The 23,017-nt window shown below is 38.7% G+C and overlaps 1 protein-coding gene across 1 annotated transcript; it reads left to right on the top strand.

Annotated features, from left to right (window-relative positions):
- The first annotated feature begins 335 nt into the window (after positions 1 to 335).
- On the top strand, positions 336 to 22,041 carry slc2a1b (solute carrier family 2 member 1b). The gene is made up of 10 exons (XM_044166530.1): positions 336 to 762; positions 11,471 to 11,566; positions 15,256 to 15,416; positions 15,991 to 16,231; positions 16,431 to 16,593; positions 16,932 to 17,119; positions 17,327 to 17,431; positions 17,692 to 17,793; positions 17,944 to 18,147; positions 18,556 to 22,041. The coding sequence occupies exons 1-10, from the start codon at positions 748 to 750 to the stop codon at positions 18,754 to 18,756; spliced, it is 1,476 nt and encodes a 491-aa protein (XP_044022465.1). The 5' UTR covers positions 336 to 747; the 3' UTR covers positions 18,757 to 22,041.
- Positions 22,042 to 23,017: the final 976 nt, after the last annotated feature.

Below are 23,017 nucleotides of genomic sequence, written 5' to 3'. Positions count from 1 at the left end.
CCACTACATTTATTTGACAGCTGTAGTAAGTAGTTACTTTGCAGATTAAGCTTTAATATAGATACAAAACCTATGGTCATATGTGTCAATATAACACTTTTACATTTGATAGGCCACTTTAAGTACATTTAGCTGATAATACTGTACTTATACTTTGATAAGAGTTTGAATTCAAGACTTTTACTTGTAACGGCCTATTTTTATATTGTTGTATTGTTACTTTTACTTAAGTAAAGGCTCTGAATACCCCCACAGCTCGCCTGCACCCTGCCTCCCGCTCCTGCGTGCTTGATATTAAAGCCTTTGTGCTCTGTCATTGGCTGTCTAGGAGGATGGGCCTCCAGAGAGGACACGCCCTCCTAACATTGCGTCAGCTTTAATATATTAACCCGGCTCACGTCCCCAAAAGAGCTATATTCTTAAAGCTGGACAAAGCTGGACAAGGCGTACCACTGCAGCAGCAGCTTAACACCTACATCCTGGAAGACATTGATGAAGTTGTGAATTAAAGCTGCTGGAGCTCTAAAAGTAAACGACGAACAAAGAGAGTAACACGACCGACCTCAAACTCAAGTTATCTGCCTTTTTCAAGTCATTTCAACGAAGCAAAAAACTTTCAAGATGACTGACTTCTGAGAGTAACCACCGGGAGACCACGAGGAAATTCTTCCATCGCCGTCAACTTTGACAAAAGAAGCAAAGAAGAAGAATAAGAAGAACGAATATTTCCCTCACAGCAGCGAAGCCATGGACACAGGAAAGGTAATTATATCGACTCTTCACTAGAACAAACTTTAAATCCTGTCAAACCTGTTCAGTTGCCTGTGGCTTGTTTTTTTAATTTTTTTTTTTTTTTGCTGTGAGTCTAACATCCAGCGGGTTCAGTGAGTTCACAGTATTTCTACCCATGAGGTACTTCACATGTGCCATGACAAGTCAGCAGCGATGATGCAGCTAATATAATGTTACCTATTGCGTAGTTTTCACCCCGCCGTAGAAACGGTGTTTCTGTGTGCTTACTAATTTTTTAAAGAACTTTCTCTTTATTATATATATATATACTTTTCCTGTAATAGCCATATACAAATCAGTAGTTTTGCCGGTAAAGATTAGCTTTCTTCTAGTTTTTTCTTCTTCCGTAGTTTCTTTTACGTCATACCCCTGGAAGGCTTTGTTACGTCACTAGGTCAGATCCTTTACTTACGTAAAAGTAGCAATACAACAACATACTTGATTACAAGTAAAGGTTCTGCATTAAAAATTTTACTAAGGGAAAAAGTACAGAAGCATCAGCAAAATCTACTTTAAAAGTATCAAAAGTAACTGTTCCTACAGCTGGCATTGTTGCATTATTATGTATTATAGGGCTGAAAATTATTTTCATGATCAATTAATCTGCAGATTATTTTCTTGGTTAATCAATACTCATTTGATCTATAAAACCTCAATGAAAAATGCCAATCACAAATTTATCAGAGCCTAAAGTGACAAAGTTATACAGTTTATTGTAATTTAAGAAAAAGAAAAAGCCAATCTATTGTTTGGCATTTATTACGTTTCTCTCAATCGACTAATAGAAAGAATTATATAACATTATTCCGGACCCATTAAAGAAGCATTTTTTAAGTTGTAGTTGGTGGAAGTGAAGCTAATTTTAACTACCTAATACTTTATCGGCAGATTAGCAATGCATCGTATTTTAACTCATCATATGTCTGTATGTAAAATCTTAATCTACAAAGTAACTATAGCTGTCAGGTATATATAGTGTAGACAACTACACTATTACCGAGTTAGTAGAAGTGTAAAGTAGCAGAAAATATTCATGTAATGTACAAGTACCGCTAAATTGTACTTAATTAAGTGCACTTAATAACATTACACCACTGGCTAAAACACAGATAATAGACTTAAATAATTATTCTATATTATCAAAGTTGTTGACGATTTTCTGTCTGACTAATCAGTTAATTATTTCAGCCTGTGCTTTTGGTTTTGGACTATTTGTCGGTCTAAACAAGACATTTGAAAACATCATCTTAGCCTCTGAGAACTTGTGACTGGCAATCTTTCACTACTTTCAGACATTTTATCAGGCAAATTGTCTAATCGATAATGATAACAATTGTTAGTTTTAGCCCAAAGACGCATCAGAAGAGCCTGTAGGAACGTTTGTAATTTTTCTTTCTTTACTTTAGTTATAGACTGTGATGCACCAGGAAGTAACGTGACTTATCTGGTGATCTGGTGACTTATCTGGTGTCTGATAATGCTTTCTACGTCCTGACATGGTTTGTGTTTACAGACATGCAGCACATATGCCAAAACACCACTCTTCTTCCCCCTAAAATTTCCTCATTGATGTAAGACCAGTTAAACCCAGTGGAGCGGCACAAGACAGACCAGTCTGACATGGTGGTTAGAAAATGTTTCCCTAGCTGTTACTGTTTTCTCTCTCCACACTATTTCTCACCATGCACACTGTGCTATTGTGGACCTTCAGCTGGACGGGTTTGTTGTGGACGTGATGGGAATGGTTCTCTCTGTTCCCAGTTTCCACTGTGACACTGAGACAGCAGATTTCCAGAGAGAGTGAGAGCCTACCGAGGGAATACGCAGTTGCCAACCCCGGGGCGTTAAAGCCTTGACCCTTTCCTTCCCAGGCTGTTTGCTTCACTCCCTCTTCTGTGTTTTGTTGCTTCCGGCAGTGTTGAGCTATTTTTGCGCATGTGTAATTAAACAGTAGTTTAGCATGGGCTCCTTAACGTCGCGTGATCAGGATTTTCATACTTGGCTTGTACTTGATGTTATGCAAAGTTATGTGCAGTTGAAGTCAAGTACGTTGAAATGTCAGCGAGTGACTCTTAAGTTCACAGAGAAACAAAAAGCTGCACAAAAGCTGTAGGAAGTGGCAGAACTACAGTTTGGTTTCCAGTGAAGTAACACATATTTCAGAGAAGTGTTAATGCTGTTGTTTATTTTACAGTTCTTGTTTTAAAAACCTGCCTGGGCAACTATTGTTTCGGTAAGGTGTTGTCCTTTGGTTATCACGTAGGTAGTAGGCTTGGTTCAGGTTTATGTACTGTGCATTTGTTTTAGGTAGATGTATGAATGAACACAACTTAAGTTAATTTTTCTGCTTAATTTTCAGTAATTTTCACTCACCCTTTAAATTTCATTTCATTTCAGTGTAGCTGTATTCTAATTATAATGAAGTTATTTACCCTAATCGCACAGCTTCTCCATCAAAACATGCCATATTAATTATGTCTAACTTCACATTGTTGGCCATCTAAGAGCTTTACTCAACTTCTTACTTTCTTCAAAAAAGAATAAGAATAGTAACTGGGGTCAAGCATACAGTTGACCTGCTCTGTTTTGAACGAAACAGCCCCTAAACATTTTATTCCTGACAGACTTGACAGCGCAGGTATTTTGACTGGGAGTCCAGAGCCAACAACCAGCCTCACATTATACAGACTTAATTGCTCGCTGTAATTCCTCTCCATCCACTTCCTCTGAGTCATCTGCCAACTCCTGCCTTCCTTAAGACAGTACAGTAGATTTACTTTCATCTGCATGACTAGCTCCCTTCAGTATGCCATATAGTGTAACTGTCAGCCATGTTCTAATGAGGCTTAATGAGGCTTTGCTACAAAAGTTGGGATTAAGAGATCTAGGTGGGTTTTAATTGAGATTAACAAGCAAGCAAGAGTGCATGTTTAATTCACTTTCTTGAGAAACTGAATGGCTTTGTGCACACTGTAGTGGTGCCCATGTCTGATCACTGTTCACATGGAGGAGATAAAATGGTTCATGCAGGGCCTAGCTGTGTGTCTCTGGGCTTCTTTTGACCTCACGATTCAATTGAAATTAGCTCGGTTTAATAAATCAAGAGATGACAATGGGTTTTATCTTATGTGTTTGACCTCTAAACGCTTGGTCTCACCTCCTGACTATCAGATATTAATTTCTTCTCATTGACTGTGCTGTAGAACTGTCTGATATGTTCTTAGGCTGTTGCTGCATAATATGAACTGAGCTAAATAGTTACAGGATCTGAAAATAGAATTGATAGATTATTTATATGCAAGATTTGTGGGATTTACTACTCCTATTTTGTTGACATGTAAACTACGTTTTAAACACTCACAATTTAAGCAGTTTTACTCCTCAATCTAATATTTATGAAATAATTACACACCTTCCCTCTATATTGTTGTATTTACTTGTACTACTACTGTATAGTGTTCCATCCCTCCTCCTGATATTGATATTGATTATATTGTCCTCTTATTCTTCGTCATAACTGTTCGTCATGGGGGATTTGAACTCGGATTGGTTGCCTCAAGCCTCTGTTAGCCTCAAAAATCTTTGCATTCACACAGTTATCAAAACCTACTTGAACTGATATTATAGTCACTAAAAGACTACATACTTTAAAAACAGTCTCTTGTCTTGTCTTCTATTAATTCTATCTAATTCTATAATGTAATAGTCGTATTGTTTGTATCAGCCACACCAACATTCCCAAACGTAGAGCCTAACTGTAAATACATTTTTATCTTATCTCACTGATGGGGCTGGTGACAGGCTGGCGTTTCACTGGTCCTTACATATAAGGCTTTTAAAATACTTTCCAGTTGTGTTTACTAATAGTATATGCAGCACATACAGATAAATAAGCACCATTTAAAATGAGGATCTCTCTAAGGCCACTAGGAAACACTTCACGGGTCAAGCATGAAAACTGTTTCTCATTGTTCTACAATGATAAAGGTTAATAATAACTAGGAGTACCAGGAAACTCAGATAATTATATGGCACATACAAACGTTTATTGAATACTCTGTATTAAACTTGTTTGACTAAGGTTTTCATAGGCAGATATGCCCATCCTTTTTACATTATTCATCTGAGTTTCTGCCCACAGTTACAGAGATCAGGCTTGCTTCTCCATAGAAGAAGGCTTTAGCTGCACGTGCACCAGATTGAATGTTAGCAGCCCTGAGGTAGATATTTAGTCACAGAAACACAATGCCTTTGTTCTGCTTTGCGGTTAATGCTAATTTCAACTTCAACTTGAGTTTATTTACAGTGTACATCACCCAAAGAGTCTGTACACTTTACATACCTCACATGTAACAAATACACACACGAGCAACAACAATAACAGAACTAAGACAAGTGGTTATAAAAGTAGAGAACTTTTTATTAATCTCATAGCAACCACAGGAAAAAAACTAGTAAATTAACTGGTAAAATATAAAAACACATATAGTCCTACAGTCTGAACTGTGCTAATGGAGAAAATTACATCTATCTTTGGTGCACCAAAAACATTAAAACAAACTCTAAAAACAGCACAGGTCAGGATGAGGCGGCTTTAAAACTGAACAGAGCTGAGAGGAGTTGAGGTGAGGACGGGGCACATATTGGCTTCCCCACAGCTGTGTAAGCTGAGACTGTGGAGGTGATATTGGGGACGTTGGTACAGCTGTGCCATCACCAAGCTGAGTGTGTGTGTGTGTGTGTGTGTGTGTGTGTGTGTGTATATATATGGTAGCATATATAGGCCATCACCAAGAATCTATGTATATATATATATATATATATATATATATATATATATATATATTTATTTTTAAAATTAAACACTGTGTGACCAGATTCTCAGGAAAGCCTCTGAGTCTGGCTGTGATGAGTCACAAACAAGTGTTACAGTCAAAAGCACTACTCGATCGCCTCTGTTGCTCATAGGAATAGAGTCATAAACTGACATAAAGTTAAGCAGTATTTGTTAAACCAAAAAAAGGCTGTTAATGGTTATCAAGAGGAGAAATTACTGATGACATATCTATCATAATACAGCCTTGCCAGTCTTCTGCTAGCTTAAAATTGCTTTATGGTTTAGTATTGAAGTTAAGAGTTGCCTTCATGATGTTTGCCTAAATATTTTACCTTTTGTCAGCCACTATATTGACTTGAACATTTTACTCCTCGTTTTACTCAAAGTATTTCTATTTCATGCAGTTTTATGTCTATTTCACTATTTCAGGGAAATATCGTAGTTTTTACTCCACTACATTTATCTGACAACAATAGTTACTAGACTACAAGATTTTACATAATAAAAAAACATGATAAGTTTATAAAATACAATTAATTGCTAGATTAATCCAGTGGCTCAGTTGGGGCTCCTTGTCATGTTTCAGATGTCTGAATTGTTAACTGTTCCCCTCTAGAGAGACAGTTCCCCTCTAAACTTCTCTCATGGTTTCATTTAGATAACTGTTTGAGGACTGAAGAATCAAATAATTTCACAAGAAAAGCAAAAATTAGATAAAAGTCCAAAAAGTAAATACACTTTTTTTCTCCTTTCCTCTCACACTAAACACCTCACAACCCCTCAGATAAGATGAACAACTACAGTAAATTTTTCATACCTAATGACTATCTTGTTGACATTCATATGTAGGTTATCTGTTTCACCTTTAACTTGAAGTGTTGTTTGCAGGACTTTGGATTTCCTGTCGACATTCTTTGTTGCAGTCAAACCATCTAATTGTCTCGAAAGAATAGGTTTACCGCGACACCCTTATGTTTTAAAGAATGAACGTCACCGCCTCTGTCAGCTGACTTTGCTTGTCAGAGCTTAGGTTACTGTTTCCTGGTTTGGCTTTCTGTGTGTTTAAGCATTAGTAGATGTATTTTACTGAAAAAAAAGAGTCACATTTAATAACTAAGTGTGTACTTTTAGTGTTAGCAAGAGGTAATTCAGGATCATGCTCTGTTTGTTTAATCTCATAGGACGACTGTATGTTTAAAGAGGTCTTGGTGTCGGATGAGGCTTGGCTCAAGCATGAATAGTAAAACGTTTATGTTAGCTGTTATAATTGCACATGTTCTAATTTGGAGAAAACTGCTATTCTATTTAATTTCCTCATTATCCTTCATTGTCATTAATCCAATAAAATTGCCTATGGTTTATCTACGTGACCGAGAAAAGGAATAGCATGGTAGAGTGTGAGCTGGTGTGTACAGTAAATGTTTGCACAGATCTCTATTTTCCATTCTGCTAATATATCCTGTGCTTTATTAATGCACTCTGTATCAGTCCTGTTGGCTGCTCTTACTGTTTACTCAATAAGAGCAGAGAGTCTGTGGTGCCAAGCAACCAAAGCTACTATCAACAGTGTTAATTGTATACTGCAGCAATGACTAGACAGAAATTTCCTTCCTGCCTACCCACATCATGTTTTACTTTTCAGATGCAAAAAGGACACATTTGCATGGATGTCTATCGGCTCTAGGGAGCATGTAAATAAAGCAAAGGCATGGGAGGAGAGAGGAGTTATTACCGTCATGAGTCCCTTGATCTCAACATACTAGGTGCTGATGCAAGTCTGACACTTAAATGAAAAGACACCTTTTTTAACATGAGTCCTATAAAATTTTCCAGATGTATTTGGTTGGTAAAATGCGCCAGCAGCACCACTGTGCATTGATTCAGTCTTGGAAGAAGAAAGACTGGTTTTCAGGGGCAAGGTGGGAAATTAGCACCAACCACCAACCAAATGCTGGTGGGTTTTGGCTGCTGAGTTTGTCTGTATTGAAACAGCGCTTTGCCAGTTCCAGTCAGAGGGTTTTTTTTTTTTTTTACATGGCCAATTGGAAGGTAAAATAGTGAAAATGTGAACACCCGTACAGGTCGAACTAAGCGGTTATTTGATTTCCCTTGTTACTGACAAACCCAAAACTTTCTGAATCATGACTGAAAATGGTCGTTAAGTTCTCTAAACCCTTGTTAAAGGGACAACTCACCCCAAAATCAAAAATACATATTTTCCCCCTAACTACAAGACATTAATTACCAATTTCTCAAATCTGGCTTGTACTGACAGTTATGCTGTTTATACCATTGACATGCTTTGATGATCATTTTTTTTTTTTTCTTTTGTACGCTACATGTTATTCAGAAATACCCCTCGTGTTGGGAACTGTTTTGGGAAATTTGTAATAGTTATTTTGCCTTTTTAGAGTCGTTATCTGCTTTCAAAATACTATCCTTCTGACAGACTGAATTCCTACTCCTCTAATCAGATTTACAGAAAGGTAGATGTTACAGATGTAGATTAGCGTGGTATGCAATGTGAATGACTAGCTTCGCAATCATGTGTAAGTAAACAAATACAAAAACTCCCATTAGAAATGTAAACAAAACTGAAAGTTGCAACTGAGTGAAACATGCCAGCGAGATAACAAAAGAGAGAGCTAAGGCACAAGAAGAGGACCGGACACCAATGGTGGCTTCAAGGCTATGATAAAATAGTTTTTTTTGGGTGTGACCTCTTTGTTTCCTCAGTGGGGAAGTTATGTATTACGCTGCTGCTTCTAGTTTCCGTGTACGACTAACAGTAGCAAACTCACCTTGACTTACAAATACAAATGGTATGTGTGTATTGAGGCCAGGATGAGGGAAGTCTCCTTGTATGTAGGTTAAAGGTAAAGATGTCACAGATGAGCTGTTTGCAGCTGGATTCAAACATCTGCATTTAAGGGAGTTTTTGCAAATAATTCCAGCTATTCCCTAGAGAGGATTAGATTTAGTCTCCAGTGATGACTTCCCAGAGGGGACAGACAAAAAGCAGCTGGTGGTTCACTGAAACTTCGTGCCGTTTTTCATTCATTTCTGCTCAGCAGTGGAGCTGTGGCTTTACAGAATGACATCAGTTCTGGTTGGTCTCCTCGCTGGCAAAGTGGCTTGTTTAAGAGCCCAGCCCACAATGCTGAAAGTGTGTGTGTTTATATCCTGTACCTAAACAGTCCTGTAATGGACTTGATGACCCTCATAACGAGCCCCTATTGGCTCAGAAGTGTAGGCGGGTCTTTTTTAGTGTCTCTAGCCATGCCGAACACACTGGAGTGACTGCCTCCAGAAACACACACGTTTTTTTTTTCTTCCAGCTCTCCTTCCTCTTCATCATGCAGGGGAGGAATTCTGGCCCTCACAAAAAAGTTGTTGACTTGTGTTACCCAGGCTACCTCTGTTGCCAGAAATACTGCCATTTGAACACAGCCTGCAGCACTATGGTGATATTACAGAGGGACATGCACAATCCTTTCAAATAGCTTATAACGACTGTCCTTTTTATGAAACCTTGTGGGGTTGGTTTTTGTTTGTCTTCTTCCTTGGAAGCTTAAATGAAAATTCCAGTGATTCAGCCTCAAGCTTTGAATCAGAGTTGTACTCTTAAGGAAGTTTGTGGAGACACAATGACATGAGTCACTTTTTAAATTTTTTGTAAAAATGAACGACTACTTAAATACATGACTATAATGGGAAAGGGGTCGCTTCATAGTGATGAGCTAACAGAAAATAATCACACAACTCTGCAGTTCCCCTCAGTTCTACAGTGTCTTTCAGCTCATTGTTTTGGTTTTACAGCCTGAAACTTTACTGTTTTGGTTCACGGCTCTCAGAGCATCTTTTCCTAATGCAGCAGGCAGCTGTTTTCAGTGTAAATAAACCTACTGCATATTACCTGCCCAACACCAAACAGCAGACAGACAAAGTTAGCGACTAGCTGGTGAACATAGTGGAGCATTTAGCAGCTAAAGAGTCAGATATTTACCTCAGGAAAAAGGAGAGTAAATAATGGACTTACATTTCCAAGGTGGGCAGAAACACAACTTCAGAATGTTAATGTTGCTTTGGATTTGGTGTGAAATTAGTTAAGTTCGTCATATCAGTTTTAAAGGTGATAATATGTCAATGTTGTGGTCACACCTTGTTTTTGTTGCCCCCAAACTAGGAGTATTTTTTAAAAAAAATAGTTAAAAATTCTAGTACCTATCACATTAATATTTAGTGGTAGTATTTGCATATTTGCAAAGCTGCAAGTTGGACTCCAGTGCAACTTACAACAAGCAGAGATACATTGATAATTGTCTTGGTCAAACACAAGTCACCAGGATCAATATTGGCTGTTGCTGGTGTTATGGTTATGCAGTGATCTCATGTCTTGGCTGGTCAGAGGACTTAAGGTACTCGTGGTGTCCTTGGTTTGTGTCAATTCTCACTCTGGTCTACAGGTTGTATTAGTAGAATAACTGAAAGCATGCATGTTTGATCCTTGCAACAAAATTATTTGTGTCCTGACTGTTTTTGATAAAGATTGTTTCATTTCTACTTGTTTTGTCTGCATATGACAAAGGGAAGCGATTTTGAGGTGACATCTACCCTTAGTTAAGGTCAAGACTTTTGTTGCCATAACATAAGGACCCTATCTGGTGTGAATCAATGTGGCAGAGGATTGGTGTGAATCAGGACTTCCAAACATTAATCATCCAGACATGATGACTGATGGTGAGATATGAAAGATGGAAACAGTAAGCAACTCCTCAGCTGTTTGTATTGCTCTAAATCTAATCTTAAGTATGTGCAATTTTTGGTGGATTAATATGAAAATGTGACGTACATGTGGAAACTTTCAGGACATTTTCGGAAAGTTCTCCTCCCATGCGGAAACACTCAGTGCTTGCTAGACATACAGCTGATAGAAGCAGAACAGATAGCAGATTTGTTTTGATCAACAAAATGGTAAATTTTTTGCCTGTCTGAGAGGAGGCAATAGACAGCGACATACTCCGCTCTGGTTTATTAACTTTTTGGTATGAGGAAAATCTCTACTGATCTACTGGGCTCTACTGAGATAAAGCAACAAGTGAACTCTGCAATAACAGGAACAGGGACACAGACAATAGCATGTAGACGTGGGTTTAACCTGGACCTGTTCCAAGAAGCAGGCTTATTGAGTTATCTGGATAACTCAACCTGGAGCCTCCTCAGACCTAACCCGATTTTTACTAAGCAAAAGTTGTACACATAACTCAGTAAACATGCTTCTGGGAACAGGTGTCTGTCTGAGTGTTGATTGTTGGAAGTGTCTAGTAAGACTTTAATGATACATTTCTCCATCTCTTCCCTGTTTGCCTTGAACTTATCTTGTCATAAGGCATTTTTTATGGGCAGCCCAATTTCACAGTGTTTCATAATCTGGCCTGATGCCAAGCATCTTCGAGATGTTTCAGTTTATTTTTAACAGTGCATTCATTATACGTTCATTATGTCATGTTATGAAAACACTGTGAGGATACAATTAGGCTGGCCAACCTGAATATTTGTTACAACTGCAAGTAAAAAAAAAAAAAAAAAAAAAGTCGGTAATACAGCAAGATAGTGAATGCTTTGTCCCAAAGATTAGCATTAATTTAATTTTATGTGTGGGACTTTCTAGTCAAGTAAAACATATTGTCCAACTGGAAAGCTGATACAACTGTTAATCATACTGTCTGCACTCATTCCAGCTATTGGACAAATGCATCCATTTGTCCATTGTGTAAAAACGTGAATAACAAATTTATCTCTTCACTGACAATACTTCCTCTACTCTCTTCTATCTTGCAGAAAATAACGCTTCCGTTGATGATGACTGTTGGAGCAGCTGTGATCGGCTCCCTGCAGTTTGGTTACAACACCGGTGTCATCAATGCCCCTCAAAAGGTGAGTTATACGTGTGTAAACATGTTGTTCAAATAGCATCTCCAACTGCGTTTTACGGCTTGTTTTAGCCTACCAAGATGCAGTATTACTGGGTTTCCAGTATATGTATGCTATCATTCACACAGTAGGTCATTCTCCCTGCCAACCTAGCCCAAGTGCTAGTTGTTCACTCACTTGTTGGAGAACAGGACAGAAAGTGAAGTTGGGTTGAGGGATGAAAATAGCTGCATCAGTTTCAAGGAAATCTTTATTAACAGACTTAGAGTGATTACACACTCACACAGTGTGTCCAATGCCCAAAAATGGACCTCGGCTGACCAGCAGCAGGCTGGGAAAAGCCAGACAAGAAAATTCAGAGGAAATTAAATGAAGGAGATAGACAGTCACCTTATCCCCATAACAATGCAAAGTAATAGAAACAATGTTTTCATGCCCCCCTCTGGACTAAATCTACAGTAGGTTTTATTAACAGACAGATACACCAAAGAAACTCATTTCCTGTCTATATTGCATCGCGTGTAAATAACCCAGTTTGCGTTGGTCTGAACACACCCTGTGGCTACACAGCTATCTATCCACAGATCGCAGGTGTGTCACCAGACAGGCCAGCGCTCTGTTGGCCCTTTTTATTTACCTTTGACAGGTGCAGAGTCCTCGGTGTGCTGGAGACTGACTGTCAAAGTGATCTACAGTCACAGCTGTTTGTTATGCTCTCTCGGGGAGGGCAGCCTGATTTTCATCTGAACTGCTCATCCACTGTCATCACACTGTCAATGCTCTCCTAGACTGTGATGTGAAGGACGCTTTGAAAATTCATCAGTTTCATCAGTTGTGTCTGAAAAGTTGGGAAAGACATTCTCTTATTGTATTTAGTAAGAATAAAACAGTTATACAGGAAATAGACAGAACAGAGAGTCTGGGTAAAGATATGAACTAATTTCTTCTTGAATTATAAAAAAGAAGGTGAAGTGGGCAGCACGTGTTAAAGAGGGAATTAGGCCCTGAGACATTTGTGCATACATTGTGCAATCGGCATGGATTGTGCAAACACAGTAGTAATGAAACTCAATATTAGAAAGCCTTTATGTTGTTTTGTAAACTGGTTATGGATATAAAAGAGTGAAAAGAGAATTATTTTAGGTATGATTAATCTGCCAATTATTTTCTAGACTAATCAATTCATCGTTTGGTCGTATAAGTTTCCGGAGTGCAAATGTCTCATTTTGTCCGACCAACAGTTCAAAACTCTTAAGATATTCAGTTTACAATTATGTAAAGCAGAGAAAAGCAGCAAATCCTCACATTTGAGAAACTCGGACTAGGGATTGTTTGGCATTTTTGCTTAAATAATTACTTCACTAATTAATTGATTATCAGAATAGTTGCTCATTAATTTTCTGCTAAACACCTAATTGTTGCAGCTCTTAGTCTCTCCTTACTTGCTGAAAAGTAATCAAAATATTTGATAAGATTTCGTAATATTTAATCCAGTATTTTGCCTCTACAACACTACAGTTGTTAGTTGCTTCATGGAGCTCTGCTCTGGAGCCACCAAGTGCGTGAGAGGGAGGTGGTGAATATGTGGTCTGTTATACACTGGGCTAGTGTGAACCTGTCCTCTTGGCTCTTTATCCCCTTCCCAATATGCAGCCTAGGACACAAACACACAGGTCTATGAGCAACATCACGTGCAAACAGTTCAAGAACGAACATGCAGAAAAGCAGTAATTCAACATAGGCTCTTAATCCTTGAAGAGGCTATAATTTTACAAATACAACTTTTTATATAACAACAACACTTCAGATTATCACCAGCACCTCTCCCCTCTGTTCCCCAGTGTGCGATAAAGGCTGCAGTGATGTTGCTGCTGCCTGACGTAGGCCCTGCACTTAGAGCGTCTCTGATTAGATACGTTCTTTCAAGTGCCTAGCTGCAGCTCCTGTCCCGTCCTCCTCCTAATATCCTTTTTTGGAAATTTAATTGAGGGGTCATCTGTGTTTTGGTCATCTTTGGTGCTAAAGATTAGAGCTTGAGATAAATTTTTCCTTGATGAAGTTTGTTTCTAAAGGTTTTCTTTTCTTGAGTTCATAGCGGTTGATCCTCCTGAAGCAATACATATCTTAAATACTGCATATCACTTCTTGTGTTATAGATTTGGTAACACTTTGTAATATTTTGTAGGGCATACTTTCAATTCAAGAACCTTTTTGTAAAAGAAAAAAAAAAGTATTTTAAATTTATTTTTTCTAATTTTTATTTTGGTTCAAAGACAAGTGTTGAAGAAAGATCATTTCACTTGTTAGAATCATTTATTTTCACCCTGTGCGTGCTGAATACAGTGCTCACCTTGACGACCCGGCTACCAGCCAGCTCCAACAACATACGCTGACAGCCTGACACCATGAATAGACAGCTTGTTTCATTGTGTGGTTAGAGCCAGCTGGTGGTTTGGACTGCAGTATACTGAGAGTAAGACTGAGGAGAGAACACAAAATAATTATGTAACTTCTCAAGATCAGCTATTCAAGAACTCTTCAACTGTAAGAAAGTAACTGTAGCTGTCAGATAAATGTTGGGGAGTACAATATTTCCCTCTGAAATCTAGTGTAACTATGTAGAAAATGGGTGCAGTTAAGTACAAGTACCCTTAAAATTGCATTTAAGTACAGTACTTGAGTAAATGTACTTAGTTATATTCTACCACTGTTTGCAGTAAAAACCCAGAGATCAGTAAGAGTTCTGCCATTTAAAAAATGCTTTATTTAGAAGATGTGATGGGATGAAGGTCAGGGGTATGTAGTGTGTATATATAGTATAGTATATGACGACACACTTGTGATATCACTAAGCAAGGTCTTGTAAGTTGATAGTGGATATGGACCCAAGACCTTGTGTTGAGTGTCATTCTATATGTATCTCTCCACCATAGGAAAGCCCTTAACAAATGATAGCCTTACTATTCATAACTGGTTGATAAGACATTGCTCAGTATTTATTCCACATGCCATCTTTGAGCTCAAGTACATTAAGAGCTCTGGTACTATGTAAACTGCCAAGTGTTTCAAAACAAATATGGGTGATGTTACACTACCGCAGAGGCACATGACAGAGCTGGAGTTGACATATGGTAACGGCAGTGCTGGTGATGGGGGGGGTCAGAGACATACTGGTGAAGTCAGAGTTATGGGAGTTTGCAGACAGGGTGGTGACCTTTCTGAATTATATGAGAGGTGTCACTGACGCAGGCTCTGCTGCTTAACCCCTGTCACTAGCTCGCCTGGGCTTGTTTGTCAATATATTTGTCTGTGATGAGGAGGGGAACAGAAACTTGACACTTAGCCATGTCTGCTGAACTTCCTGGTTGCCAGGAAATGGTAATGATTATGCAGTGCTGCCATCAGCTGGTCACACGGTAACAGCTCAACCACCACTATGTATTGGCCTGAGGAAAACATAAAGCACACAATCTTATTCCCAAGAGTTTATGTAACTATAACGATGACATTAACACTATGACCTAATACCACTTCTGTAATGATTCTCTGTTTCTAAATTTATAAATATCATCATTATGATAAAACATGATCCTATTTATTCCATTCAGTCTTGGGGCAAAGCCAGTTCAGAACACATTTCTTGTTTATTTGTATGAAAAACATTTAACGTGTGTCCTCCCCCCCCGTGGCAGATCATTGAGAAGTTCATCAATGAGACGTGGACTGAGCGCTACGAGGAGCCCATCACCAAGAACTCCCTCACGGCCATCTGGTCCATCGCTGTCTCCATCTTCTCTGTTGGTGGCATCTTTGGCTCCTTCTCCGTCGGGCTCTTTGTCAACCGCTTTGGAAGGTAAAAAGAAAACAAAACCCTTGCTGGTATTACAATAACAGGATGACCTTGGGCTTTCCTAAAAGAAACAGACCGCACTGGATGCATTTTCTCCATAAAAGGAGTAAAAAATTATAGCTGTGATTGTTAGACTGAAACTATTAAAGTTCAATGTGATAGTTACACTTATCATGACATTAGATATATTGATGTTTTTTTAAGAGAAATTTTAGCACATTTAGAAGACATTTTATCTCTCACACTCCCTTCACAAATTACAAAACACTTTTAAACTCGGACATACTCTTGGGTGGGGCCTGGCATGTTATAGACCATGTTATAGATTTTTCACTTATTTGTTTTTTTTTGCTCTAGAGAACAGAATTACTTGATTTTTTTTTTTTTTTTTCAACCGAAAAATGTGTCTGTTATCCTAGTTGTTTTCTTGGGATTGTCATGTTAATACCAAAACTTGAAACACATGAACAGAATGTTAGCATGCACATCTGTAAATGTCATTTTCAGACAGCTGAACCTGTCTGGATTACAGTAAGTTTGTTAAATTTAACTTTGTCGTGTTCTCTGTTGGCTACAGGAGGAACTCTATGCTCATGGTCAACGTCCTGGCCTTCATCGCAGCCATTCTGATGGGCTTTTCGAAGATGGCGAGCTCCTGGGAAATGCTGATCGTTGGTCGTTTTGTGGTGGGCCTCTACTCCGGCCTCTCCACAGGCTTTGTGCCCATGTATGTGGGTGAGGTTTCCCCAACATCCCTACGAGGAGCCCTGGGCACCCTCCACCAACTGGGCATTGTTGTCGGCATCCTCATTGCACAGGTTGGTGGATAGTAATTGTTCCAGTAGTTTTATTTTGATACTGTAACATAGGTAGTGAAGTCTAGCGATTATCCTATGAGATTACAATACAACTTTGTGGCTTTTTTGTGCATCCTACCAGGTAATTTTTACAAATGCATGCATGCTAGAAGCTGTGCAAGTGCTTCGTATGTGTGACGTGCATCTGGGTTTATTTCAGGTCTTTGGAATGGACTCAATCATGGGCACCGACGACTTGTGGCCGCTCCTCTTGGGCTTCATCTTTGTCCCTGCCCTGATACAGTGCATCCTGCTGCCTCTCTGCCCAGAGAGCCCCCGTTTCCTGCTCATCAACAAGAACGAAGAGAACAAGGCCAAGGCTGGTGAGTTCTCACACACACACACACACACACACACACACACACACACAGGAGGACACAGCATTTACAGATTGAAGTAGATGTATTTAGTTATAACTGCTGTGTCCTTGCATGTTTTTAAATAATTTTTTAATCTAATGGTGAGAATGAGTTTTAGATATTTCTGTCCTAAAATTAAACAAAACTCATCGCAGATTCCAATGGGCTTCTAAATTGTCCATCAATTGTCCATTTGATGCAATCAAAAGGAAACAAAATGACAGAAAAATGTATCCTAGCTGGGGATAAGAAAAAGTGCAGCTTGTAGAGTTAACAGTCTTGTTTTTCTCTGCACATTTCAGTGTTGAAGAAGCTCAGAGGCACCACAGACGTGAGTGCTGACATGCAAGAGATGAAGGAGGAGGGCCGGCAGATGATGAGGGAGAAGAAGGTGACCATCCCGGAGCTGTTCCGTTCGCCCCTCTACCGCCAGCCCCTCCTTGTTGCTGTCATCCTGCAGCTCTCCCAGCAGCTGTCTGGCATCAACGCTGTGAGTGTCCAGGCCTAGACTAGGCCTAGTCATTGAGATTCTGAAGTAAAGACACAGAGAAACATCTTTTTCCTGACATGCTTGGTACACATTTGCATGCTATTTCACATTAGAGTTACATCAGACATAGAAGAAGATATCCTGAACAGCTGAGTAAAAAAAGGAAACTCTTTCATGTCCAGTCTTTGTGGTTGTCATGCTTTTTAGATTTTCTACTACTCCACTCGTATCTTTGAAAAAGCCGGAGTTGAGCAGCCTGTCTATGCCACCATTGGAGCCGGTGTGGTCAACACAGCTTTCACTGTGGTGTCGGTGAGTACAGTATAAAGTTTTTAAATTTTGAAGTGAAATGACCATTACAGTACAGATTTAAAAAAAAAAAAAAAAAGTGTCAAAAGCATCAATAAGATCCTTTATTGTTGTTTGTGGACAAGTGGTGTGTTCCTACACTGCACATTTCAGAAATGACTTTGCAGTCAAAGCTTTGAAAAACTTTGTATAGGTTATAAATGGTTTATTTATTACGTACTGCACTGACCGTATTCCTCATCTTGTTTGTTTTTTTGGTGTAGCTGTTTGTTGTAGAACGTGCAGGACGTAGGTCTCTGCACCTGCTGGGGCTGCTGGGAATGGCCGGATCTGCCATCTTAATGACTATTGCCTTGGCTCTGCTGGTAGGTTTCTCTTCAAATCATGACAATGACAGAGACAATGTAGATATGTAGTGATTATGCTAAAAATAATGACTTGCTGGAGGTGGTTGTCAAGCTTCCCACCGAGTAAATACCAGTAACTAACCTCCTTCTTGCCCTCTGTTCTTATAGGACCAGCTCAAATGGATGTCATATTTGAGCATCGTGGCCATTTTTGCCTTTGTCGCATTCTTTGAGATCGGACCGGGTCCCATCCCCTGGTTTATTGTGGCAGAGTTGTTCCCGCAGGGACCCAGGCCTTCTGCCATTGCTGTAGCTGGTTTCACCAACTGGACTGCCAACTTCATAGTGGGAATGGGATTCCAGTATGTAGAGGTGAGTAGAAAAAATGACAAGCGTAAACATTTGGATATAGTATTCGTATTTGTGAGGTAACACTATTTTATGGGTCCGTAGTTTCTTAGGAAGTATCCTGGAAAGAACTACGGAATTTGGAACTAATTATTGATAAAGTATTTTGATAAAGTATTACCACCTTCCTACTCATGTCTGAATTGCCTTAATCATCAAACTTGAACTCATTTGCTCATAATGCACTAAAGTTGACCATGATGACAGACGCTTGGTTCCTTACTACTACTTAAGCTACCAAGACATTTTGTGAAGGCTTGAAATCAGATCACATTTGGTTTTGCTCTCTATCTTTAAGATTTGAATGAATCTGTTTACTGTCAGATTATTGAACCCTGTTAAATAATTGTCTCTTCTTATCTCTCGTCACAGGAGCTGTGCGGTCCCTACGTGTTTGTAATCTTCACTGTGCTGCTGCTCTCGTTCTTCGTCTTCACCTACTTCAAGGTGCCGGAGACCAAGGGCCGGACGTTTGACGAGATCTCGGCCGGCTTCCGCCAGTCGTCTGCCTCCGGAGGAGAAAAGCACTCGCCGGAGGAGCTCAACAGCCTGGGAGCTGATTCTCAGCTCTGAGTGACTGTTTTTAACTTCTAACAAACTCGTCAGACCGAGGAGGAACAAGAAGAGTCTGCTAACTAGAAGTAGACACATCCATTTGTAGAATAATTTTCACACTGTCACCACATTTCGGGCGCCATTACAAAACACAGAACAGCCCCGTGTGATTCTCCAACATGACGTCTTCCGCTGCCCCTCTCATGTCACACAAGCCAACAATAACTCGATGGGCACTATGTCGCCTGGCAGATATGCAGAGGGGAGTTGATGATAGATGGGGAAGGTTTTTAATGTTTTCAAGATATTTTGAAGAATGAAAAGGAGTGTCTGCATCAATCAACCAACCTTTTTAAAACTTTTTTTCACTGAATATGTTACTGATTTGTGCTTATGCTCTGTTCTTTGTAGCCTGTTACAATGCAGTCAGTTTGTTATTATCTGGTTTTAGAGTGCTGTAGCTGTAGAGATCACTTAACTGTGCAAAATACTTGTTTTTATCAATCATACTGTAAAGCTGTATCACTGTAGACTCTAGCACTGTAGATTCTGTGCAGCTCTACTTTGTCTCTCCCCACCAGATGGTGCACTGCCCTTTTTTAAAAAAAGTGTCAGTGCTGCACTTATATGGAATAAGTTATTTGTAATTTACTGAGTACACAAATATGTTGGTGTATTGCTGTGAGGATTTAAATTTTCTTAATGAAATATATTAACTGTAATGGTAATGCTCCACATATACATTGTTGTTACTTATTTGCTCCTGTCGGACAATATTTTACTCTTTTTATTGTTAGACAAAAAAACTTTACTTACTGAAAATGTCATGTTTTATAAGATTTATGGTCATGAAGACAAAACAGACAACACAAAGAAATAAATTCACCATTCACATATTTTTACATCATTCCTTTTTAGCAGTACATTTGATGAAATTAATGTGCAAGAGGAACAGTATCTGCACAGATACCAGAGCACTAAACTTTACAGTGAAGTTGAATAAATAAATTCATCCATCCATTTTACCCTGACATGGGATAAATACGCACTCAAAATCAGCAGCCCCAAAACCAAAAATCTGTCTCACAAAACCAGAACATTTGTGAGTTTTAAGTGCCCATCTAAAAAAAAAATCAAGCTTCCTCTGCCTTTCAGCCTTATCACTTTGGAGCAGTTTCAGGTCAGATCGGCCTGTTCCAGACTGAAAGCTTCTGTCAGTGGACGAAGATCGTCCACTTTAAGTATTTTTGAGCTGAGATGACCTGTGGAGCTTCCACAGTCTGGTGAATTGGCTTGAGAGCGGTCTGGATCTTTTCACACAAACGGGAGCTGCAGTGCTGCATGCTGTTCCTCTGTGACAACTACGAAGCATCTTCAGAAAGAAAATACATAGACAGAAAAAAAAAAAAATAATGGGGACCAAAATGAATGTCAGCCTTTTGGAAGGTTTTCATTATTCTGAAATTGCTCGTTACCCGTCTTGTGTCAAACTCCCAGTGTTCCTTGCACTCCATAATGTTTATTATGTGTTCTAGGAGGCGGACACATATTGCTATGGTGCAAGGGTTGTTTTGTGCCTTGTGCACTGAATTCTGCAGTATTGTTAGCTCCCCTCTCTTTTGGTTGTGTACTGTATAAAGTAGCTGGTGGGGGGGAAAAAACAATGTAGTCTGGCTCACTTTGCCTAGCTGTACAAGTTGCTGTCTGACTGCTGTGTCACTTGTTGAACCTTTCTTCTCTTTAAATGCATTGTTTTATGGAAAGTTATCTTTTTAGCAGCACTTTATTATTCACAGCAATATTTCTGTGTTACGGAAACAAACACTTTGAGGTTTTGTCGTTTTTTTTTACTCAGTGTGAAATCTTTGTTACTGAAGATACTGAATTACTGCTGATGGATTACTTGATGTTTTTGAAATGGAAATGTGTGGAATTGTATCATTTGTTCATATCTATTATGGTCTTGTATGGAGCACATTTAGGCGTGTACACACACAGGCCAGTTGTGAGTAAATATGGTAATATTCATAGTCTAAAAAGGACTTTGATCCAAATCCAACCCAGTAGTCAAAGTCCAGTTTAACCATTCCATAATTTTAATAATAATACATTTTATTTATACAACACTTTTCAAAGTCAAAGTTACAAAATGCTTTACATGGTTAAATCGGGGTTAAAACATGTCAGGACTAAGGCAAATACAATCAGGCATTTAAAATACAGCAATAGGGGTCATGGGGGAGCAGCAATTCAGCAATGTAGTCGGGAGCTGAACCATGAAGTCCTTTTAAAGGTGATAAGTTAAATCTTTTAATCAATTCTAAAACGAACTGGTAACCAATGAAGAGAAGCTAAAACATGATCTGATATGGCTGCTAGTGCTTGTTAAAAGCAGAGCAGCTGTGTGATGTTCTCAAGATCAGGTCGAGAGAGAAAAGACCTGATCTTTGAGATGCTCCTTAATTGATAAAAACATGATCGAACAACATTTGTAATTTTTTTCAAATGAAAGTTCACTGTCAAATATCACACCCAGGTTTCTGGCTGCAGGTTTGACATTTGAAGATAGGGATCCAAGATTAATTGGTTGTTAATTATTGTATATAGCGGATCTTTATAGTGTATCTTTTGTCATTTGATGGGTCACCTCACTGTAACATCCACTCTGTGCCTTTGTGTGGCTTTCACATATCCTCACCAGCAAAATCATGTAATGGCACCAAAAGATACAGTTCCCCACACCGACTGCCTATTGCAAATATCAAAACTGTATTTTATGTACATAGATACACAATTCTACTTGGGCATTTAATTTGTAATGTGGCCTGGAGCTTTTGAAATCTCCTTATGGCACAATTTGGTGGTCTAAGCACACAACTTGATGTAAATATGAAACACACTACAGCCTCACCCGCTCCAAATGTATAAAATATTTAACTTTTAAAAACTTTTTTGATAGATAAATGAATGATTAGTGCTGTACATCTCTATGCATTTAGCTTACATACTTCTGTTCCCTTTTGATTATAAATCTGAAGAAATGCTGTGGTCTAAAAATACCATAGAAATTTTAATTCAGATTTGACATGTACGGTTTGTGTTAATGAGATGCTTTCAGTAGTGTTTTCATTTTAGTGCACAGAGCATATTCTAACGTTTGTAAAAATAAAAGATCTGTGTGTATGGTGTTGGAATGTGAACCTCTCATGGGGAAATATGAATTGCGATAGATGGTGCCCCAAATGATTCTACAGTCTTGTATAAATGGTTTAATGGCGGAATAAAAGAAATCATGCATACAGATCTAAAGTTTTTTGGGGTTAAATTTGTTGCTTTTGTTGGAATTAAACCTACAATAACTGATTTTTTTGGCCACTTTTTTTGGCCACTTGTAAACACAATGCAGACATATTATCAACTTATAAAGTTGATATGGTGAACATGTTAACAAACACTTGCTTAATTACACATCCAGCAGACATGGAGAAACATTAATTTGGAGTTTTGTTAGTGGCCACCTTACCTTATGAATGTAAGCCCAACATTTGCACTTCTTTTAGCTCTGTTTGCAGTCTCCACCAACTCCTGAAGGAAATATCTGGCTGTTTGGTTTTGGAGATTTTTTTCTGAAAACAGCATTGAAACAATGATGATGTGATCGGTGAGACTGAACCAGAACAGTAAAGCTGAAACAAAAACAATGAGCTAATGAGAACTGCAGAGTCTGGTGATAATTATCTCTGTTTTCATCACTACCTTATCTGACCTTAGCCATCGTCATAGCTGAAGAAGACTGTGAGATGCGGATGAAAGCTTCAAAAAGACAGTAAGTTGACTGTTATGGATTGACCAGGAAGACATGAGGACACATGTTTTAGATAAAAAAACAAGGCAAGAAAAAGTGAATATTCAACAAAACAGAACAGACACAAAATACAACTGATTTGATTGAACAACTGATTAAACAAGTTGACCTTTCTAAATGACACACAGGAGGATGATATATACTGGCTGGGCAAACCCTTTTAATACATTAAGGATGCACAACACATCGCCTAAAATAGCTACAAATAAACACTAGACAGAGAGTTTGCTAACCAACTCAATATTAACAATGCAAAAAACAAAACAAGCTTCAATATACACAAACAAAAGTGTTATCTCCATAAACATCCCCTTGCTGTGACTAAATTGAACATAAACCTAAATGAGAGAAAAGGTAAAATGAAAGTTAAAATGTGAGGGTGAGTGGTCACGATACTACCAAATGTTTTATCAA

The sequence above is a fragment of the Siniperca chuatsi genome, linkage group LG2 (assembly GCF_020085105.1).
Source record: "Siniperca chuatsi isolate FFG_IHB_CAS linkage group LG2, ASM2008510v1, whole genome shotgun sequence".
Taxonomy (NCBI): Eukaryota; Metazoa; Chordata; class Actinopteri; order Centrarchiformes; family Sinipercidae; genus Siniperca; species Siniperca chuatsi.
This window is presented reverse-complemented; position numbering and strand designations above follow the sequence as displayed.